Source organism: Callospermophilus lateralis, chromosome 3 (genome assembly GCF_048772815.1).
Source record: "Callospermophilus lateralis isolate mCalLat2 chromosome 3, mCalLat2.hap1, whole genome shotgun sequence".
In the NCBI taxonomy this organism is placed as follows: domain Eukaryota; kingdom Metazoa; phylum Chordata; class Mammalia; order Rodentia; family Sciuridae; genus Callospermophilus; species Callospermophilus lateralis.
Window position 1 is genome coordinate 12,244,805 of NC_135307.1, and position 19,878 is coordinate 12,264,682.

General features: G+C 33.8%; 1 protein-coding gene across 3 annotated transcripts in view; it reads right to left on the reverse strand.

The window, feature by feature from the left end:
- Window positions 1-19,878, reverse strand: part of Ppp4r4 (protein phosphatase 4 regulatory subunit 4) — a 116,663-nt gene that overhangs the window by 74,025 nt on the left and 22,760 nt on the right. For all 3 annotated transcript variants that reach the window (XM_076847995.2, XM_076847994.2, XM_076847996.2), the window contains exon 3: window positions 11,824-11,926. In XM_076847995.2, coding sequence (XP_076704110.1) covers window positions 11,824-11,926 — 103 coding nt within the window. The remainder of the gene's footprint in view (window positions 1-11,823; window positions 11,927-19,878) is intronic.

Below are 19,878 nucleotides of genomic sequence, written 5' to 3' on the forward strand. Positions count from 1 at the left end.
GAGAGAGAGAGAATGAGAGAGAATTTTTTAACATTTATTTTTTAGTTTTCAGCGGACACAACATCTTTGTTTGTATGTGGTGCTAAGGATTGAACCCGGGCCGCATGCATGCCAGGCGAGCGCGCTACCGCTTGAGCCACATCCCCAGCCCACCTTAAATGTTAATGGCTTAAATTCACCAATCAAGAGACATAGGCTAGTAACCTGAATTAAAAAAACAGATCGAACAATATGCTGCCTTCAGGAGACTCATATGATAGCAAAAGATATACACAGGCTGAATGTGAAAGGTTGGGAAAAATAATACCACTCACATGACCCTTGGAAGCAAGCAGGAGTGGCCATACTCATATCGAATAAAATCAACTTCAAACCTAAGTTAATCAAAAGGGATAAAAAAGGACACTATATACTGTTAAAAGGAACCATCCACCAACAACACATAACAATTATCAATATGTATGCACCAAACAATGGTGCTGCAACGTACATAAAACAAACTCTCCTCAAGTTCAAGAGTCAAATAGACCACAACACAATAATTATGGGTGACTTCAACACACCGCTCTCGCCATTAGACAGATCCTCCAGACAAAAGCTGAATAAAGAAACTATAGAACTCAATAACACAATCAATAACCTAGACTTAACCGACATATATAGAATATATCAACCATCATCAAGTGGATACACGTTCTTCTCAGCAGCACATGGATCTTACTCAAAGATAGACCATATATTATGCCATAGGGCAACTCTTAGTAAATATAAAGGTGTGGAGATAATACCATGCACCTTATCTGATCATAATGGAATGGAATTGGAAATCAATGATAAAAGAAGGAAGGAAAAATCCTGCATCACCTGGAAAATGAACAATATGTTACTGAATGATCAATGGGTTACAGAGGACATAAAGGAGGAAATCAAAAAATTCTTAGAGATAAACGACAATACAGACACAACATATCGGAATCTATGGGACACAATGAAAGAAGTTTTAAGAGGGAAATTCATTTCGTGGAGTTCATTCCTCAAAAAAAGAAAAAAAACCAACAAATAAATGAACTCACACTTCATCTCAAAACCCTAGAAAAGGAAGAGCAAAACAACAGCAAAGGTAGTAGAAGACAAGAAATAATTAAAATCAGAGAGGAAATCAATGAAATTGAAACAAAAAAAAAACCATTGAAAAAATTGATAAAACTAAAAGTTGGTTCTTCAAAAAAACAAATAAGATCGACAGACCCTTAGCCATGCTAATGAAGAGAAGAAGAGAGAGAATTCAAATTACTAACATACGGGATGAAAAAGGCAATATCAAAACAGACACTACAGAAATATAGAATATAATTAGAAAGTATTCTGAAACCCTACATTCCAATAAAATAGAAGATAGTGAAGATATAGATAAATTTCTTAAGTCATATAATCTGCCCAGATTGAGTCAGGAAGACACACACAATTTAAACAGACCAATAACAAAGGAAGAAATAGAAGAAGCCATCAAAAGACTACCAACCAAGAAAAGCCGTGGACCGGATGGGTATACAGCGGAGTTCTACAAAACCTTCAAAGAACAATTAATACCAATACTTTTCAAGCTATTTCAAGAAATAGAAAAAGAAGGAGCTCTTCCAAATTCATTCTATGAGGCCAACATCACCCTGATCCCGAAACCTGACAAAGACACATTCAAGAAAGAAAACTACAGACCAATATCTCTAATGAACTTAGATGCAAAAATCCTCAATAAAATCCTGGCGAATCGAATACAAAAGCATATCAAAAAAAATTGTGCACCATGATCAAGTAGGATTCATCCCTGGGATGCAAGGCTGGTTCAATATACAGAAATCAGTAAATGTTATTCACCACATAAATAGACTTAAAGATAAGAACCATGTGATCATCTCGATAGATGCAGAAAAAGCATTCGACAAAGTACAGCATCCCTTTATGTTCAAAACACTAGAAAAACTAGGGATAACAGGAACTTACCTCAACATTGTAAAAGCTATATATGCTAAGCCTCAGGCTAGCATCATTCTAAATGGAGAAAAACTGAAGGCATTCCCTCTAAAATCTGGAACAAGACAAGAATGCTCTCTCTCACCACTTCTATTCAATTTAGTTCTCAAAATACTAGCCAGAGCAATTAGACAGACAAAAGAAATTAAAGGCATAAAAACAGGAAAAGAAGAACTTAAATTATCACTATTTGCGGATGATATGATAATATATCTAACAGACCCAAAAGGGTCTACAAAGAAACTGCTAGAGTTAATATATGAATTCAGCAAAGTAGCAGGATATAAAATCAACACGCATAAATCAAAGGCATTCCTGTATATCAGCAACAAAACTTCTGAAATGGAAATGAGGAAAACCACCCCATTCACAATATCCTCAAAAAAAAATAAAATACTTGGGAATCAACCTAACAAAAGAGGTGAAAGATTTATACAATGAAAACTACAGAACCCTAAAGAGAGAGATAGAAGAAGATCTTAGAAGATGGAAAAATGTACCCTGTTCATGGATAGGCAGAACTAACATCATCAAAATGGCGATATTACCAAAAGTTTTCTACGGGTTTAATGCGATACCAATCAAAATCCCAATGGCATTTCTTGTAGAAATAGATAAAGCAATCATGAAATTCATATGGAAAAACAAAAGACCCAGAATAGCAAAAGCAATTCTAAACAGGAAGTGTGAACCTGGAGGTATAGCAATACCAGATTTCAAACTGTACTACAGAGCAATAGTAACAAAAACAGCGTGGTACTGCTACCAAAACAGGCGGGTGGACCAATGGTACAGAATAGAGGACACAGAGACCAATCCACAAAATTACAACTTTCTTATATTTGATAAAGGGGCTAAAAGCATGCAATGGAGGAAGGATAGCATCTTCAACAAATGGTGCTGGGAAAACTGGAAATCCATATGCAACAAAATGAAGCTGAACCCCTTTCTCTCGCCATGCACAAAAGTTAATTCAAAATGGGTCAAAGAGCTTGATATGAAATCAGAGACACTGCATCTGATAGAAGAGAAAGTTGGCTCCGATCTACATATTGTGGGGTCGGGCTCCAAATTCCTTAATAGGACACCCATAGCACAAGAGTTAATAACAAGAATCAACAAATGGGACTTACTTAAACTAAAAAGTTTTTTCTCAGCAAGAGAAACAATAAGAGAGGTAAATAGGGAGCCTACATCATGGGAACAAATTTTTACTCTTCACACTTCAGATAGAGCCCTAATATCCAGAATATACAAAGAACTCAAAAAATTAAACAATAAGATAACAAATAGCCCAATCAACAAATGGGCAAAGGACCTGAACAGACACTTCTCAGAGGAGGACATACAATCAATCAACAAGTACATGAAAAAATGCTCACCATCTCTAGCAGTCAGAGAAATGCAAATCAAAACCATCCTAAGATACCATCTCACTCCAGTAAGATTGGCAGCCATTATGAAGTCAAACAACAGTAAGTGCTGGCGAGGATGTGGGGAAAAGGGTACACTTGTACATTGCTGGTGGGACTGCAAATTGGGGCGGGTAATTTGGAAAGCAGTATGGAGATTCCTGAGAAAGCTGGGAATGGAACCACCCATTTGACCCAGCTATCACCCTTCTAGGACTATTCCCTGAGGATCTTAAAAGAGCGTACTATAGGAATACTGCCACATCAATGATCACAGCAGCACAATTCACAATAGCTAGACTGCAGAACCAACCCAGATGCCCTTCAAAAGATGAATGGATTAAAAAATGTGGCATTTATACATAATGGACAAAATGACAAAATCATGGAATTTGCAGGGAAATGGATGGCATTAGAGCAGATTATGCTAAGTGAAGCTAGCCAATCCTTAAAAAACAAATGCCAAATGTCTTCTTTGATATAATGAGAGCAACTAAGAACAGAGTAGGGAGGAAGAGCATGAGGAAAAGATTAACATTAAACAGAGACGAGTGATGGGAGGGAAAGGGAGAGAGAAGGGAAATTATATGGAAATGGAAGGAGACCCTCATTGTTACACAAAATTACATATAAGAAGTTGTGAGGGGAAAGGGGCGGGACAAGGGAGAGAATTGAACAACAGCAGATGGGGTAGAGAGGGAAGATGGGAGGGGAGGGGAGAAGGGATAGTAGGGGATAGGAAAGGTAGCAGAATACAACAGTCACTAATATGGCATTATGTAAAAATGTGATGTGTGACTGATGTGATTCTGCAATTTGTATTTGGGCTAAAAATGGGAGTTCATAACCCACTTGAATCAAATGTATGAAAGATGATATGTTATGAGCTTTGTAATGTTTTGAACAACCAATTAAAAAATTAAAAATAAATAAAATAAAAAACTAAAAAAAAAAAAAAAAAGGTATGATCCTATGGGTTTTGTGGATAACCTACTAGTGTCAGAACAAGAGCGATGGCTTCTTGCTGCTTTCTATACCCTAAGTAGGAGTGGAACTGACTGCTTTGTTTTTGAGCCCTGGAACTTTTCCTTATTTTCTTATAAGCTTAACTACACATTTAGAAGAATTTCAAAAATTTTAGTTCATTTTTATTGCAGGCAGGGTAAAAGCAAATGACTGAATGACTAAGAAACACATGTGAAAACCCTGTTCTCCACTAGAATTTTCTGAAAGGTAAATTTTAGATATATCAGAAATGTTAGCTTACATAACTCTGTATGTCCAGAAAAACTATATACTCAGTAAACATTTCCATCAAACTTTAATTATCATTGTAATTAGTAATGTCAGTCAATTTTGTCCTTCAATACAAATAGAAAAAATACAATGCAAATATTATCCTCCAAATACACTGTGGTGAGGTACTTTTATTTTTGTGCTGTAAATAAAGAAGAAAGAGGAATTTGTATCATCTGTTCATGCCAATCTCTTTGATTAATACTTTTCTCTTTTTACTCAGTAAACTATAAGAAAAAAATCATATAATTTTATGCCTCTCTGACCATAAAACTGTCCCAGGGGGGTCAATCCTCCCCCGATGATCACCTTCCCGCAAACTTACATTACAGAAGTAATATTTCACTGTCTTCTAAATGTTTGGCCTGTCAAAAGAGTACTCCACTGTGGGTTTTTGATGGTCTGCAGGGGATCTGGAACAACATGTTCTGTTTATGATGTATAATTTTGTTTTTTTCACAAAATCCTTTTGCTTTCCTTAGAACTTAACTTTTGCTTTATTTCAAGAAAACATCATCTACCGTGAGAAAGACAGGCATATGTTTTGAGCTGCAAACCAAAGAAGAATGTGACTTGTATCATTTGTCAGTATTCGTCCATTCCTTAGTTCAGACTACTTCTTTTGAGGGAAGAAGTGTCAAACCAAATTATATTATGTCATGATTCCTAGAAACAACCCCAAGATATTAATACTCAAACACTAAACTTTTAAGCCTATATTTTCTCAACTGTAAATGAGTATAAATACATCATGTGCAGTTATGATAATGCTGAAGAGCTAAGGCCCTAAGCACGGTGCCTGACCCACAGGAAGTGCTCAACAGATTATTATCTTTTGTCCATGTAACTGTGCTCTCCTGCTTGAAATAACACCTTTTAAAAATAAGGAAAGCTTCTTATTCAAATATTTCTATTAAAAAATCCAAGTAAGATCACTTTTAAAAATCGACCTATATTCAGTAGACAGAAAATATTGGGAAAAATTGGTGAAATTTTTCTCCTATTTCTACATATGAAAATAAAGTCATGCATTCTCCTATTTCTACATATGAAAATAAAGTAGAACTAATTAATCTTTCAGAATATTGCCATATCACATCCACCAATTTTAAAGAATCAACTTTCATATTGATTTATTATGTCTCTTTTATCCTTAATCTATTATATAACACTATCATCTCCCTTTCCCATATACCACTAATACTCCATTTTTATTTCTCACCCAAGAATGCCATCAGCAAATTGGACCAATGAATTGCTGGTTTTACGGGGAAAGACTTTCATCTCAGAATATTAACCCATTAAGTCCCAAGTTTTCAATTCTGTGAATGTTTCAATGAAACTAACACAGGTACATAGGTTAGAAATCATAATATTTATGTTTTAATGCTCTAATCATTCACCTTTTACTTTTCTCAAAAGAACAGACCTCTAAAAACAGTAATTATTTCAAAGTTATCATAAGTGGTATATTTGTTGCTCTATTTAAGCTTTTTATAGGTGTTCCACATCTGGGATGAGACAAAATAGGTTAAGTTCAATCATGACTTTTTTAGAATTGTTTTTGAGTGCTTACTATTTGCTAGGCACTATCCAGATTCTGGAGATATAGTGATAAACCAGACTGACAAAGATTCTGCTCTTATGAAACAAAGGGGAAAGATTGGCGGGTATTGAGTCAGAAAAGACATGGAAAGAAGTTTTACTCTATCTGAAATGAGAAGCTACTTGTACTCATTTTCTTATGGCTGCTGTAACAAGTTAAGTTAAACTAAATGGCTTAAACGGTGGACATTGAATCTCTCCCAGTTCAGGTATGTGAGAAGTCCTAAATGAGCATCACTCCGTCAAAATCAAAGAGAGAGTTGGGAAGGTGCCCTACAGAGAGCTAGGTAAAATCTTCTTCCTTGGCTCTTCCAGTTTTCCAGTTTCTGGTGGTGGTGGGCATTCCTTGACTTGTAGTCGCATCACTCTAATCTGTCTTCAACTGACTTCTCCATGTTTGTGTCAAATCTTCCTCTGCCTTCTCCTTTAAGTGCACATGTGATGGCATTTGGACCTTACTCAAATAATCCAGGATCACCAAAATCCTCAATTTAGCCATACCTGAAAAGACCCTTTTTCCAAATAAGGTAATATTCATAGTTTCCAGGGAGTATGGTCTCCTATCTTGGGGATGTAGGAGCATTATAACTACTTACCACACCCCGTTAGTAATTCATACAATATGGTGATACGGTCAGATTGATTCCATAACAGATCTCTCTGGGGGAACAGGCTATAGGAGGTAAGGCACGCTACTGCAGCAATCAGATGAGAGATGGCGAAGCTTTGAGAAGTGAAATCAAACACAGATCTGCCTCAGTCACAATCCACTAATGAGGAGGCTGAACACTAGTTAAGAGGAGGATTCAGGAGCCAGGCTTCCTGTTGTGCCACTTGCTAGCTTTTTGCTTTTGGCAAGTCATTTCTTCCTCTGCCAAGTACCTGCTCTAGATCCACTGCTAGGCATTTTGTCAGCTTTTTCATTGCTGTGACTAAAAGAACTGCCCAGAGCAATTTTAAAGGAGAAAAAAATTTATTTGAGGCCTCGCAGTTTCAGAGTCTTAGTTCACAGAAGGCTGGCTCCGTTCCTCCTGGCTTGAGGTGAGGCAGGACATTATGGCAAAAGAGTGTTGCAGAGGGACACAGCTCACATGGTGGTCAGAAAGCAGAGAGAGACTCCACTTTCCAGAATCAAAATATAGACCCCAAAGCCACACCCCTAATTCCCACCCTCTCCTGCCACACCCCACCAATTCAGTTACCACTCAGTTAATCAGTGATTAACTCACTGATTAGGTCAAGGCTATGATTTAATCATTTCTCCAAACCTTCTTGGATTGCTCACATTTGAGCTTTTGGGGGATACCAAGTCTAAACCATAACACTAGGATTCAGAGAAAAAAAATGTATAGTAAGTTTACAGAGCCCAATCAAAAGAAAACTCAATAACGATTTGCTATTGTTATTTTATTTATACCTGACATTGCACATTTCCATTGTATTGACTTATGACATATAGATTGGAAACTAAAACCCAAGTGGAAAATTAAATGAATTTAAAAACTCCAACAGGTAGAAACTTGTTTTAGTATGCATTACAAAGAAGTCACTTATATTATGTGGTATAAAGATTTTATAAAGGACTACAGTATTTTAGAAGTTTATCTTGACAATCAAATTCTTTAAACTTCCAGATGTCAGAAGTTCAAATCACATATTAAAATCTAACAACTAAAACTTCAATTTAATATGTTGTGGGGAAATAATTAAAACAATCAAAGACCACAGAAAAATTATTCCTTTTTCAAAAGATACACTAGGGTTAAATTATGTAACATGTATATAACAACTATATTTTAAAGTGTTCCCAAATTTAAGGAACTTAAATTAGTAAATAATCTATTTACTAATTCTGGAATTAGTAATTAATTATAATTAGTAATAAGGAACTTAAATTAGAGGTAAAAATATTTCCCTTCTAGATTCTTACTTAAATTTAACCTTAAGATGAATGGCCTAACTGCAGTACCACTCATCATCCCCACTTTGGATACAATTTAGAAAGTAAACTTCAAAAATATAATGGAATTAGTTCAATTCTGATCCTAACTCTGTTTCTGCCATTTTATTTTTAATGTTAAATTACTGCATCTCTAAAACTGAAAACAACAGTTTATTTTTTAAAATCCATTTTCAGTTAAGACATTATTGTAAGGATGAAAGTCAATTCAAGAAAACAAAAATACAAGTGGTGACAATTTGTAACACAAAAAGCAAGCAAAATCTCCAGTGCTATTTTATCTGATGATCTTTAATTTAAAGACAAAGTAAGGGTTAGTTCTAAAAACTGCATATATTTATGTCACAAATGAACCATGGAATGATTACTTCTTGCATAAAAAATGTTTATCATTGATATTTTTATATTCTTTCTAAGTAAATCATTTATAGAAAAAAACAGAATTAGTAAATAGATTATTTTTCCTCATGGACTTAATAGATCATCAACTAAGATACTGAAAACTATCAGGACCATAGTATACTCAAGCCAGAAATCTGGAAGCCATCCCTCACTTCCTGAATCCAATCCATTATGAAGTTCTCGTCACTCAACCTCAATAAATGTATCTCAGGTATTACCTCACACTCTACTGTCTGAACAAGTCATCTCAACCAAGCCACCATCAAATATCATAAGGACCAGTGATAAAGCTTCCTACTTGTCCCATTCCAATCCACTCTCCATAAAGTAACCAAAATGATCACTGTAAACTGTAAGTGGGATCAAATCACTGTCCTGCATGAAGCCTTCAATGGCCTTACACCACCTAAGAATAAAACTAACTTTGAAATGCTCTGACCTCTTCTGCAGTCATAGCCCACCCCCACCCACTAGTTCCAGCCACTCCTGCCTCTCTGTTTCACCAAGCTGCTGAACCTCAGGCTACCTACTATTCTCCAGAGACTCTTAAATGGCTGTCCTCCACATCCCTTCAGTTTTCAGCTCATCAAAGAGGCTTCCCAAGACCTCCCAGCACAGCAGGTTGCCCTGCTACTTTAAATCATTTTCTCCTGTTTTTTACACTCAAAGCCCTTAACAAAAATGACAATTATACCTTTTGCCTATTTGTTGAAAGTCTCTTTCCCTCTGTACTACAGCCTTCCTGGGAACATGTTCCTCATCTGTGTTTTATTCCTCTCTATTTCCCCAGCACTTAGAACAGTGCCTGTCCCCTTGAACGAATGAATGAATGAATGAGAATGTCATTATTACAAAATGCTCACTTTGGGATACAAGATTGATTTTTTTTTCATAAAATTAACTAAGAAATTTTGGTCATGGCAAAATGAATACAGTGGCTATAGGATTTCTGTCATGGCTTCACCACTGGAAAGCAAGCACTCACAGAAACAGGGCCCACCTGAAAAGTGTGCTAACCAGGAGAGCAATAAATCTTCACAATCTCTCAATGCAATGATTTTAAAATGACTTGCACATAAGCAGAGGTTCCATCATTTGAAATGGGCTGATTAAATGTCTGGCCACCTACATTACATATTAAACACTCAATAAAAGTATTTTTGGAGTTGCCCCTATAAAGCCTCTCTCATTTGTTTCATTCTTCAGCATTTTTCCATAAAGCCAGAATCACACAATGCTCTATTCTATATCCTTATTCTTTTTCATAGTTTTTAGGCCCTTCTGATCCAGTATATAATTTGAGACCTCTTTTAACTTTTTTTTTTAAAAATCTCTTCAAACTTAGTTTAGGGAAAGTTAAAGGAGGATACTAACAAATTGTTGTTATGATTAACTAAAGAAACAAAGGCAAACTTTGAGCAATAAAGATTTCTTAATACAAAAGTAGTATAAATTTTATTTGCACGCATTTAATCAGTTAATCCTCTTTATTATGGATCACTTTTAATAAGTTTAGGAGCTTAATAAAATAATATCTTTCATAACTCAAGCAGGCCTTACAGTTTCAGAAGATTTATATTCCTATAAATATAACATAGTGAGTGTATATTCTTTTGTTTTACTTTTTGGTGCTGGGGGTTTAAACCAGGGCCTCATATATTCAATTGTATGTTCTTTATACATTCTCATAAAATTAATGCTTTCCTGAGAGTTCTTACATAATTGCTTTATTGTGGGGCCATAAGCCAAAGAATTTTGGAAAAATAATTTAGAGACTGCTAACAGTCACTACTCTGTATCTTTCATCTTTTATTCCTGCTTTATATAGCACTGGACTTTCAACATGCTTTCTTGGAACAGATTAGCCAGCTCAACACAGAGTATGCAGCTTACTTAATATTTCTGGCTTTAAATCTTATTTGCTTATTTATATTAACTCCATTATCAAGAGGATCTAAACATCTATTCCTCTCTACAATTGTTTAACTAGCATTACCAGGTTCCCTACTATCAGGCTTAGGTCAGTTAATATCATTGAAAATCGAATAGGAAAATGAACCTGGTCTGAGTAGATGGCATTCTTCTGGGAAAGAAAAACAGATATGAAAAAGCTTGATTCACATGTGAATTACATGCAATACCAAACTAAACATTATCTCAATTCACCACTCTAAACAGTAAAAAAAAAATCATATTGCATCTGCATGCAGATGTAGGTAGCTTATAAAAATGGCACAGTCCATCCCTCATTTAACCCAGGAACCAAAAACATGCCAGATCTGCCTAAAAAGAAAACCTGGGGACACACACACAATAACAGTATTTTAAACATATATAAATCAATTTTAAAAACTAAGAAAAAATATAAAACCAAATAAAAAGCCAAAGCAAAGTATACAAAACTTGCCATTAGCAAAACATTATCTCCACTGCCATGTAACCTCCCTGACCCCATGAGCAGGTAAGCTTCTGAAGAACACAGACTGCTGTCTGCTTTATTCTTTCAAATTCTTTAAAGAAGAGACCACACATAGGTGCCAATAAATCATAAGTGCTAAAAATTAAATATTTAACATAACAATCAATAAATATGTAATCAGAAGAAAAAAGTAAATTAGTAGAGCAAACATTTTATGTTCATAGCAAGAAAGCAAATTCTGAAGGAATTTAGGAAGCAATAAAACAAAATAAAACCAAAATTTTGGTCTTGATGGCCATAATTCAACCTTCATTTGATGATTCTTCAGTTACCATAGGACATTTATTAGGACAATCATTAAATTATATTATCAATGCTGTATAAATATAGATTAACATGTTAATATAGGTTTAGTCAACAAAACAAAATATTTATGATCTAAGGAGAATTAGATTTTCAAGCAATTAAAAAGCTAACTCTTAAATGTTTCTAAAGAAAAAATGGCTTGTGTAGAAATCATTATAACAAATCTCCCTAAATGTTTTCCTGTAATTCAGAATGTATAAAGTAATCCTTCCTCTCCTCACTTACTAGATATGAAATATCAGCCACAAAGCACCAAAACTTTCTCCCAACAATTACAACACACTACTGGGAAAAAAAATGAGAAATTGAAAGTTTATTTCATACCAACTTACTCTGACTTTTGGCAAGACTCTCCGAAGCGTCTCAGTAGGATTCTGTCGCATCAAAAATGGGAGATTTGCAATCACACTTGTTCCTTGAATATCTTGACCAGAACTTACAAAGAAAACACCAATGTTAAATTTATAATTATAAGCTGACTTCTTGATTTATAATTATAAAAGGACAGATTCATTTGAAAACTGACACTTTTAATGACTTCCTACAAAGTTTTAAACACATCATTTAAATTTTAAAATAACATCAGAAATAAAATTTCATTAAGTAAATATTATAACAAATACATGAAGATATTAATTATAATTATACTAAGGTAATATTCTCTTTTTATACATGTTTTAAGTCTTAAACTCTTGAGTCTACTATTAAAATTCACTTTAAAATTCTACCTCCTTTTTCCCTACCAGTTGACTTACTTTATAAAAATACATATGCAAATGACAAATTTTTATTTTGGTAAGATAATAATCATAGGAACAAGAGTGACAGGAAATTAAAATCAACTATAGCAAACTACACAACTTTCTTTTAGCATAATGAAATTACTTGTTACACTAGACTGGCTCCATGAGTTTCTAGAAACTTCTTAAAAATACACTTAATATTCTTAATGGTCAGTAGGGTCTGATTATACAATACCTTTTTGACAAAACATTCATTAAGGTTTTATCAAAATAATCAATATGAAATCCCAGTGGCCTAAATGCCTTCAAAAAATATTCAGATCTTCTGAAAAACCGTTTCTATGAACTGCAAAAAAAAAAAATTGTTTTAAAGATACCACTAAGTGACAAATGTTCTGCAAGTAGTTTAAATGTTTATCAAACAGATGCTAGTAAATGGCTTCAGAGGGAAATTCTATCTATCCATAACTGATGCTAACTTAAATATTAATTATTAATGATACAACATTTGCTTATTTAAAATTTGTTGGTTTTTTTTACTTCTCTTGAAATGGAATATTTATAGTTATCAGAGGTGCATAAGACTTTTAATACATGTTTTTAAAAATAGTTTCTTAAAGTAATGTTTCTGGCTCAAAGTTTTTAAGATCTGTTTCTAAGAAGTATGTTCTGATTCTAAGAGAAGCCACCCTGCTGTAAAAAAGTCTTTTTTCCTATTGCAATATGATGGGATATGAAATATAGGACACCATAATCTTTTCACTGTTCTCACCATTTTCTAAGATAATATTTTAATGACAAAATTAAGAAGGAAAAATAGAAGGCATGAAATCAGGAACCATACCAAGATTGGGAGAGGATCAAAAAAGGGAACTTAAAGTGGGATGTAAACATACTATTTGTAGTAGGTCAAACCATGGCCCCCTAAAAGATGTCTGCTCCTAATCACGGAGCCTGTGAATGTTTTCTTAATTTTGGAAATGATCTTGAGATGAAGAGGTCATCCTGGATTATCTGGGTCAGCACTAAATTCAATAACACAAGTATCCTTAAAAGAGTCACTCAGATGGGACTGGGGATGTGGCTCAGTGGTAGAGTACTTACCTAGTATACACAAGACCCTGGGTTCAATCCCCAACACCACAAAATAAAAAGTCACTCAGAGAAGAAGACAGAAGAGGGGAATGGAGTCTGATCACAGACCCAGAGATGGGAGGGACAGAGCCATATGTCAAGGGATGCTGACACCCACCAGGAACTAGGGAGGCCAAGAACAGATTCTTCCCAAAGGCTCAGTTGATTTCTTATTTTCAGACTTCTTATCTACATAACTATGAGAAACTATATTTTGTTATTTTAGGCTACCCAGCCTGTGGTAATTTGTTACAGTAATGACAAGAATTAAATACACTACTAAAGAACTAAACGAGAAGTATCTGGGGAAAAAAATTATCTCAATATAACAATGCCTGACCCCAGGTGCAGGTTTAATATATATCTCTTGAAAGAATGGGTAAATAGATGGCTAACTGGACAAACAGATATCAGATATATTTAATATTTAATATTGAATATTCAGTAAATTTCATTCACCAACTTCTTAAATAGAAAAAAAAGGAATGTGATCTTTAATTCATCGTAAATGTGAAAATGAAACATTTCACAGGAAGAACAAGAAGGAAAACCAAAAAAGGAAGAAGAAATCATAAACATAACAAAGTGAACAGAAACAAAAAAATAAAATGGCAGATTTTAGCCATAAAATATCAACAATTACATTCAATATAAATGGATGACACACATAAATTAAAAGTCAGGGTGTTGGTTTTAAAACATAACAATATGCAGCCTATAAGAAGCTCATTTCAAATAATATCAGCAAGTAAAGAATGGAAAATTATACATTATGGAAATGTGAATCAAAAGAAAGGAGGCTATGTCAATAGCACATAAAGAAATCCTTTGAGACAAGAAAACCACCAGGAACAGACAGGGCCATGACATAATAATAAAAAAGATGATCCACCAAGAGACACAGCAGTCTTAAATGTAGATACACCAAGGAGGGCGGCAAAATGTGTGAAGCAAAAAGTGATGGAACAGGAAGGAGGAACAGACAAATAAACAAGCACAAGTGGAGACTTTAACACCCATCTCTCTGGGTAGAAAAACTGCACAGAAATGAGCAAGGACACCTGAGGACTCAATAATCCCACCAACCAACAAGATCTAACAGACATTAACAGAACACCTAACAACAGAATACACATTCCATTTAAAAACCCAAAGGAATCATATCAAGAAAAAACACGTTTTGGACCATAAAACAAACTTCAACCGATTTTTAAAAATTAAAATCATGCAGTTTTCTCTTAGGATAATGAAATCAAACTAGAAATCAATAACAGATAGATAACATAAAACTCTTGGAAATGAAACAACATACCTCTACATGCTCCAAGAGGGTTAAAGGAGTCTCAAGGGGAATTTTTTAAAATGAAAATGAAAATAGAACATATCAAAATTTGTGGGATACAGCTAATGCAGTGCAGAGAAGGGATTTTATAGCACTAAGTACACATTACAAAACAGGAGAAATCTCATATCAATAATCAACCTTTCCACCTCAAAAACCTAAAAGAGTAAATAATCACAATTTAAAAAGAAAGAAAACAATAAAGAGCAGAAATTAATGAGGATAAGGACAGAAAATAATAGAGAAAAGGAGTAAAACAAAGACCTGGTTGTTTAATAATATCAAGAAAATTGACTATCCTCTAGCAAGAATAACAAAACAAAAATGGCAGAAACAAGAGAAGACACAAATCACCAATATCAAGATTGAACCAGGAGACAGCACCACAGATCCTGCAGACAACCAAGGAGTAAGAAGTGAACGCTACAAAATATTCTGCACATGCAAATTTGATGGCAGAAAATGAACTAGTTTCTTAAAAAAAAAAAAAAAAAAAAGACCTTCCACAACTCACCCAATAATAAAAGAGATAATTGAATAGTCCTACAATTGTTCAGAAAACAGAATTCATATTTTCAAACTCCTAAAGAAAAAAAAAAACCTTCAGGTCTAGATAATTTTACTGGAAATTTAACCAAATACTTATTGAAGAATTCACACCACTCTAGAGTCTTTTCCAGAAAACAGAAGAGGAGGAAACACTTTCTAAATCATTTAAAGAAGCTAGTATGACACCCAAACCAGGCAAAGCATCTACAAAATATAGAGCACTATCTCTCATGAATATAGAGGGAAAAAAATCCTAACAAAATATTTCCACGTAAAATACAGAAATGTATAAAAGGAATAATTATACACCATGATCAAAAAGGAGTTATTTGAGATTCCAAATCAATGTAGTACATCATATTGACAGGCTAAAGAAGAAAAAAATACATCATCATTTCAATGCAGAAAAATTATTTGCCAAAATTCAATACATGTACACTGAAATTACAATTCAGTATCATTTACAGTGAATCAAAAAAATACCAACAAATTGTGTACTTGTGTGCTGAAAATTACACAACACTGATGATGGTTATTTTAAACAATGAGAGACATGCTCTGTTCATAGATTAGGAAATTCAGCATAGTAAATATGTCAATGCTTCCTTAACTGGTATATTTTTGGGGATACATAGATAATATTTTTCTAAAATGTATACAGAAAGTCAAAGTAAGAATAGTTAAAACTATTTTGAAAAAGAAGAATGAAGTGAGAGGAATCTGTCCTCCTAAGCTGTATTCTTTGTATACAAAGGCAGTTATTGCATTGGGACAGACTCAGAAGTCAATGGGAAGGTAAATCAACGGAGAAAAGACAATCTGTTCAATAAATGGTTCTGGAGCAAGTGAGTATCTACACGCATAAAAATTTATATATATATATATATATATATATATATATATATATATATATATAGAGAGAGAGAGAGAGAGAGAGAGAGTCAAATTAATGTAAACAAAAAACTCTAAATTAAAAAAAAAAAAAAAACAGAAGAAAATCACCTAGATCTAGAACTAGGTGAAGAATTCTTAAACTTCCATATGATCTATTGAAGGAAAAACTGATAAGTTGAACTTCACCAAAATTTAAAATTTTTGCAGTGAAAGACCCTGTAAGAGAATGAAAAGACACACAACAGGCTGGGAGAAAATATTTGCAAATTACATGTTTGACAAAGGACTAGTATCTAACCTATATATAAACCTCTCAAAAACCAACAGTAATAAAACACAATTCAATTAAGAAATGGACAAAAAACACAAAAGAGAGATTTCATTGAAGATGATTATAAAGAGTACAAATAAACACAGTAAAGTATGTTAAATATAATTAACCATTAGGCATACACAAATAAAACCACAATGAAATATCACTACACACCTACTAGACTGACTAAAATAAAAAAGAATGATATTACCAAAAGCAAAGGAATCAGGATCACTAAATTCATTGCTAATGAGAATGTAAACTGACACAGCCACTTTGGAAAACAGTTTGGCAGTTTCCTAAAAAAACTAAAAACATACAGCATATAACCAGCAATTTGTACTCTTGGGCATTTATCCCAAAGAAAGGAAAACTTATATTCCATAAAAATATGTGGATGAGTGCTTACAGTTCCTTTATTTTAATAACAATAAAAAAATGCAAACAACCATATGTCCTTAAATGGGAGAAATGGCACATCCATACCAAGGAATGCTACTCAGAATTAAAAAAGAACAAACTATTAATATATGCAATGATCTGGATGGATCTCTAAAGAATAATGCTCAGTGAAGAAAACAATAACAATCACAAAAGGTTACACATTGTATAATTCCATTTATAGAACATTCTTGAAATTACAAAATTATACAAATGGTTTCTAGGGGTTAATGAGGGGTACAAGGTCAAGAGAGAAATAGGTGTGACTATAAAAATGAAACATGAGAGGTCCTGTGGTCCTGGAAATCTTATATATAAGTATCCTGAATGTGATATTGTACTGCAGGTTTTTGAGATGTTACAAGAGGGGGAAACTTGCTAAGGGTACATGGACTTCTCTATGTTACCTCTCACTACTGTATATAATTATCTCAAAGTCAAAAGTTTAAATTTTTAGAAAATCAACCAATGTTAATAAAAATTTTAAAAAGACATGTGACTATCTCAATAAATTTGATAAATCCAACATTTATTCGTGATTTAAAACTATCAGCAAAACAGAAATAGATGAGAACTTCTTAAATCATATAAAAAAGCATCTATGAAAAACTTATAGCTAATATCATGCTTAATGGTAAAAGAATGAATTCATTTCCCCTATCAAGAAGAAGGTTGTTCACCATTTCTCTCTTCTATTCCACATTGTGTTGGAGGTCTCAGTCAATGCAATAAAGCAAGGAAAAGAGATAAAATGCTTACCTTACTAGAGAGGAAGAGTTTAATTGTCTGTATTCATAGGAAATATAGTTGTCTATAACAAAAAGCCTAAGTAACTTACAAAACAGCTAGTAGAACTAAGAAGTAAATTGGGCAGTGCAGCAGAATACAACATCAATATGTAAAAGTTAACTGTAATTCTATATAATAGAAAAAAATCATAAATTATAATTTTAAAATAATCTAGTTTGTATTAACATACAAATATGAAACATTTGGAAATTAGGAAAAATATGTGCAATATCTATAGACCAAAAATCATAGAACATTAGACAGAAATAAAAAGACATAAATAAATAGAGAGATATCAAAACTCAGGTTTAAAACCATAAAACCATTATAATGTCAATCTCCCAAAGTGAAATAAAGATTAATGTGACCCCAATCTGAATCCCAGCAGACTTTTTATAGAAATGAATAAGCTTATTATAAAATTTAAATGCAAATGCAAAGGATAAATAATAAGCAAAACAAAATTAAAGAAGAATGAAGGGGGACTAAAAATATTTGATTTAAAGACTTATGACAGAGTTACAATAAACAAGATAGTTTGGCACTGGCATACAGATCAATGGAAAAGAATAGAGTCCAGAAATAGATCCCACTGTAAAGGGCATTCGCATTTTGACAATGATGAGCAGACAATTCAATAAGAAAGTGATCTTTTCAACAAGGTGGGGAACAACTGAATAGCCATACAATGACTCTCTCCCTGACATGAAACAAAGAACCAATACCACAAAACTTCTAGAGGGGGCTGGGGTGGTGGCTCAGTGGTAGAGTGCTCGCCTAGCATGCATGAGGCACTGAGTTCGAACTTAGGCACCACATTAAGTGGATACACAAACTAATGTATCCACTTAAAACTAAAGACACATAAATAAATAAATATTTTTTAAAAACTTCTGGAGGAAAACTTTGCAAAAATCCTAATGAGTTTGGGTTTGACAAAGATTTCTTAAAACTGATGTAAAAAGCATAAAAAAAAAAAAATCAACCAAACCTTATGGGGATTTAAATTGTTTGCTGTTTTAAAGCACCATTACAAAAATGGAAAGGCAAGCCACAGACTGGTAGACTACATAAAGCATTCTTAGACTTAATAAGAAGAAGATCCAATAAAAAATAGGACAAAAGATTTTATACTTCATCAAAAAACACAAATGGTATCTGATATCACTAGAATGTAACAGTGGTCTACTTTATGCTTTGAATATAATAATCCTTGCTGCTCTGCCAAAAAAAATACAAATGGTAAATAAACAAATAAAAAATGCTCAACAAAATTTATAAGGAGATTCAAATTACAGCTAAAATAAGGTACCACAGCACATCCACTAGAATAAATAAAATCGTAAAGACTAAATACACCAAATGCTGGCAGGAACAATGAGAAAATAGCTCTCATATACTACTAATGAATAAAAAAGTGTGACAATTTCTTAAAAGGTTACATGTACACCTTCCAAACAACCCAGACCTTCTGCTCTTGGACATTACCCAAGGGAAAGGAAAGTGTATACCCACGTGTATACCTGAACACAAAAGGTTTATAGCAGCTTTGCTTGTATTAGACAAAAACTGCAAACAACCCAAATGTTTACTAGCAAGTGGACAGTTGATCCGATTGTAATAACTCCTTGATGAGTGCTACCAACAATAAAAAGAAATTAACTATTTATACATGCAAAAACATGAATGACTTTCAAATAATTACAATAAATGAAAGATGCCATACTAAAAAGATACATACAACTGTATGATTCATTTGTGTAAAATTTCAGGAACTGAAAACTGCTGGGGACCAAACATTGAGAGTTACCATGGATAGGGTTGCCAAAAAAAAGAAAAAAAGAAGAGCCTGAGGAACCGCCACATTTTTAGGCTACATGAATGAAGTGAATCGAGTGCACAGCAACAGTCTGCCCAAATGAAGTAGAAGGTCCATCTGGTACTGAACAGCAGGTGCTCACTGCTTCTGTCTGTCCTAGCAATAGGGCTCTTCTTCATAATAATGATATCAAGTCATGGCAAAGGAAAGCAAAGAGCCAGGTGCAGTGTGCATGACTGTAATCCCAGCAGCTTAGGAGGCTAAAGCAGGAGGATCTCACATTCAAAGCAAGCCTCAGCAACTAGCAAGGCCCTAAGCAACTCAGTAAGACCCTGTCTCTGAATAAATCGTAAAAGGGGCCAG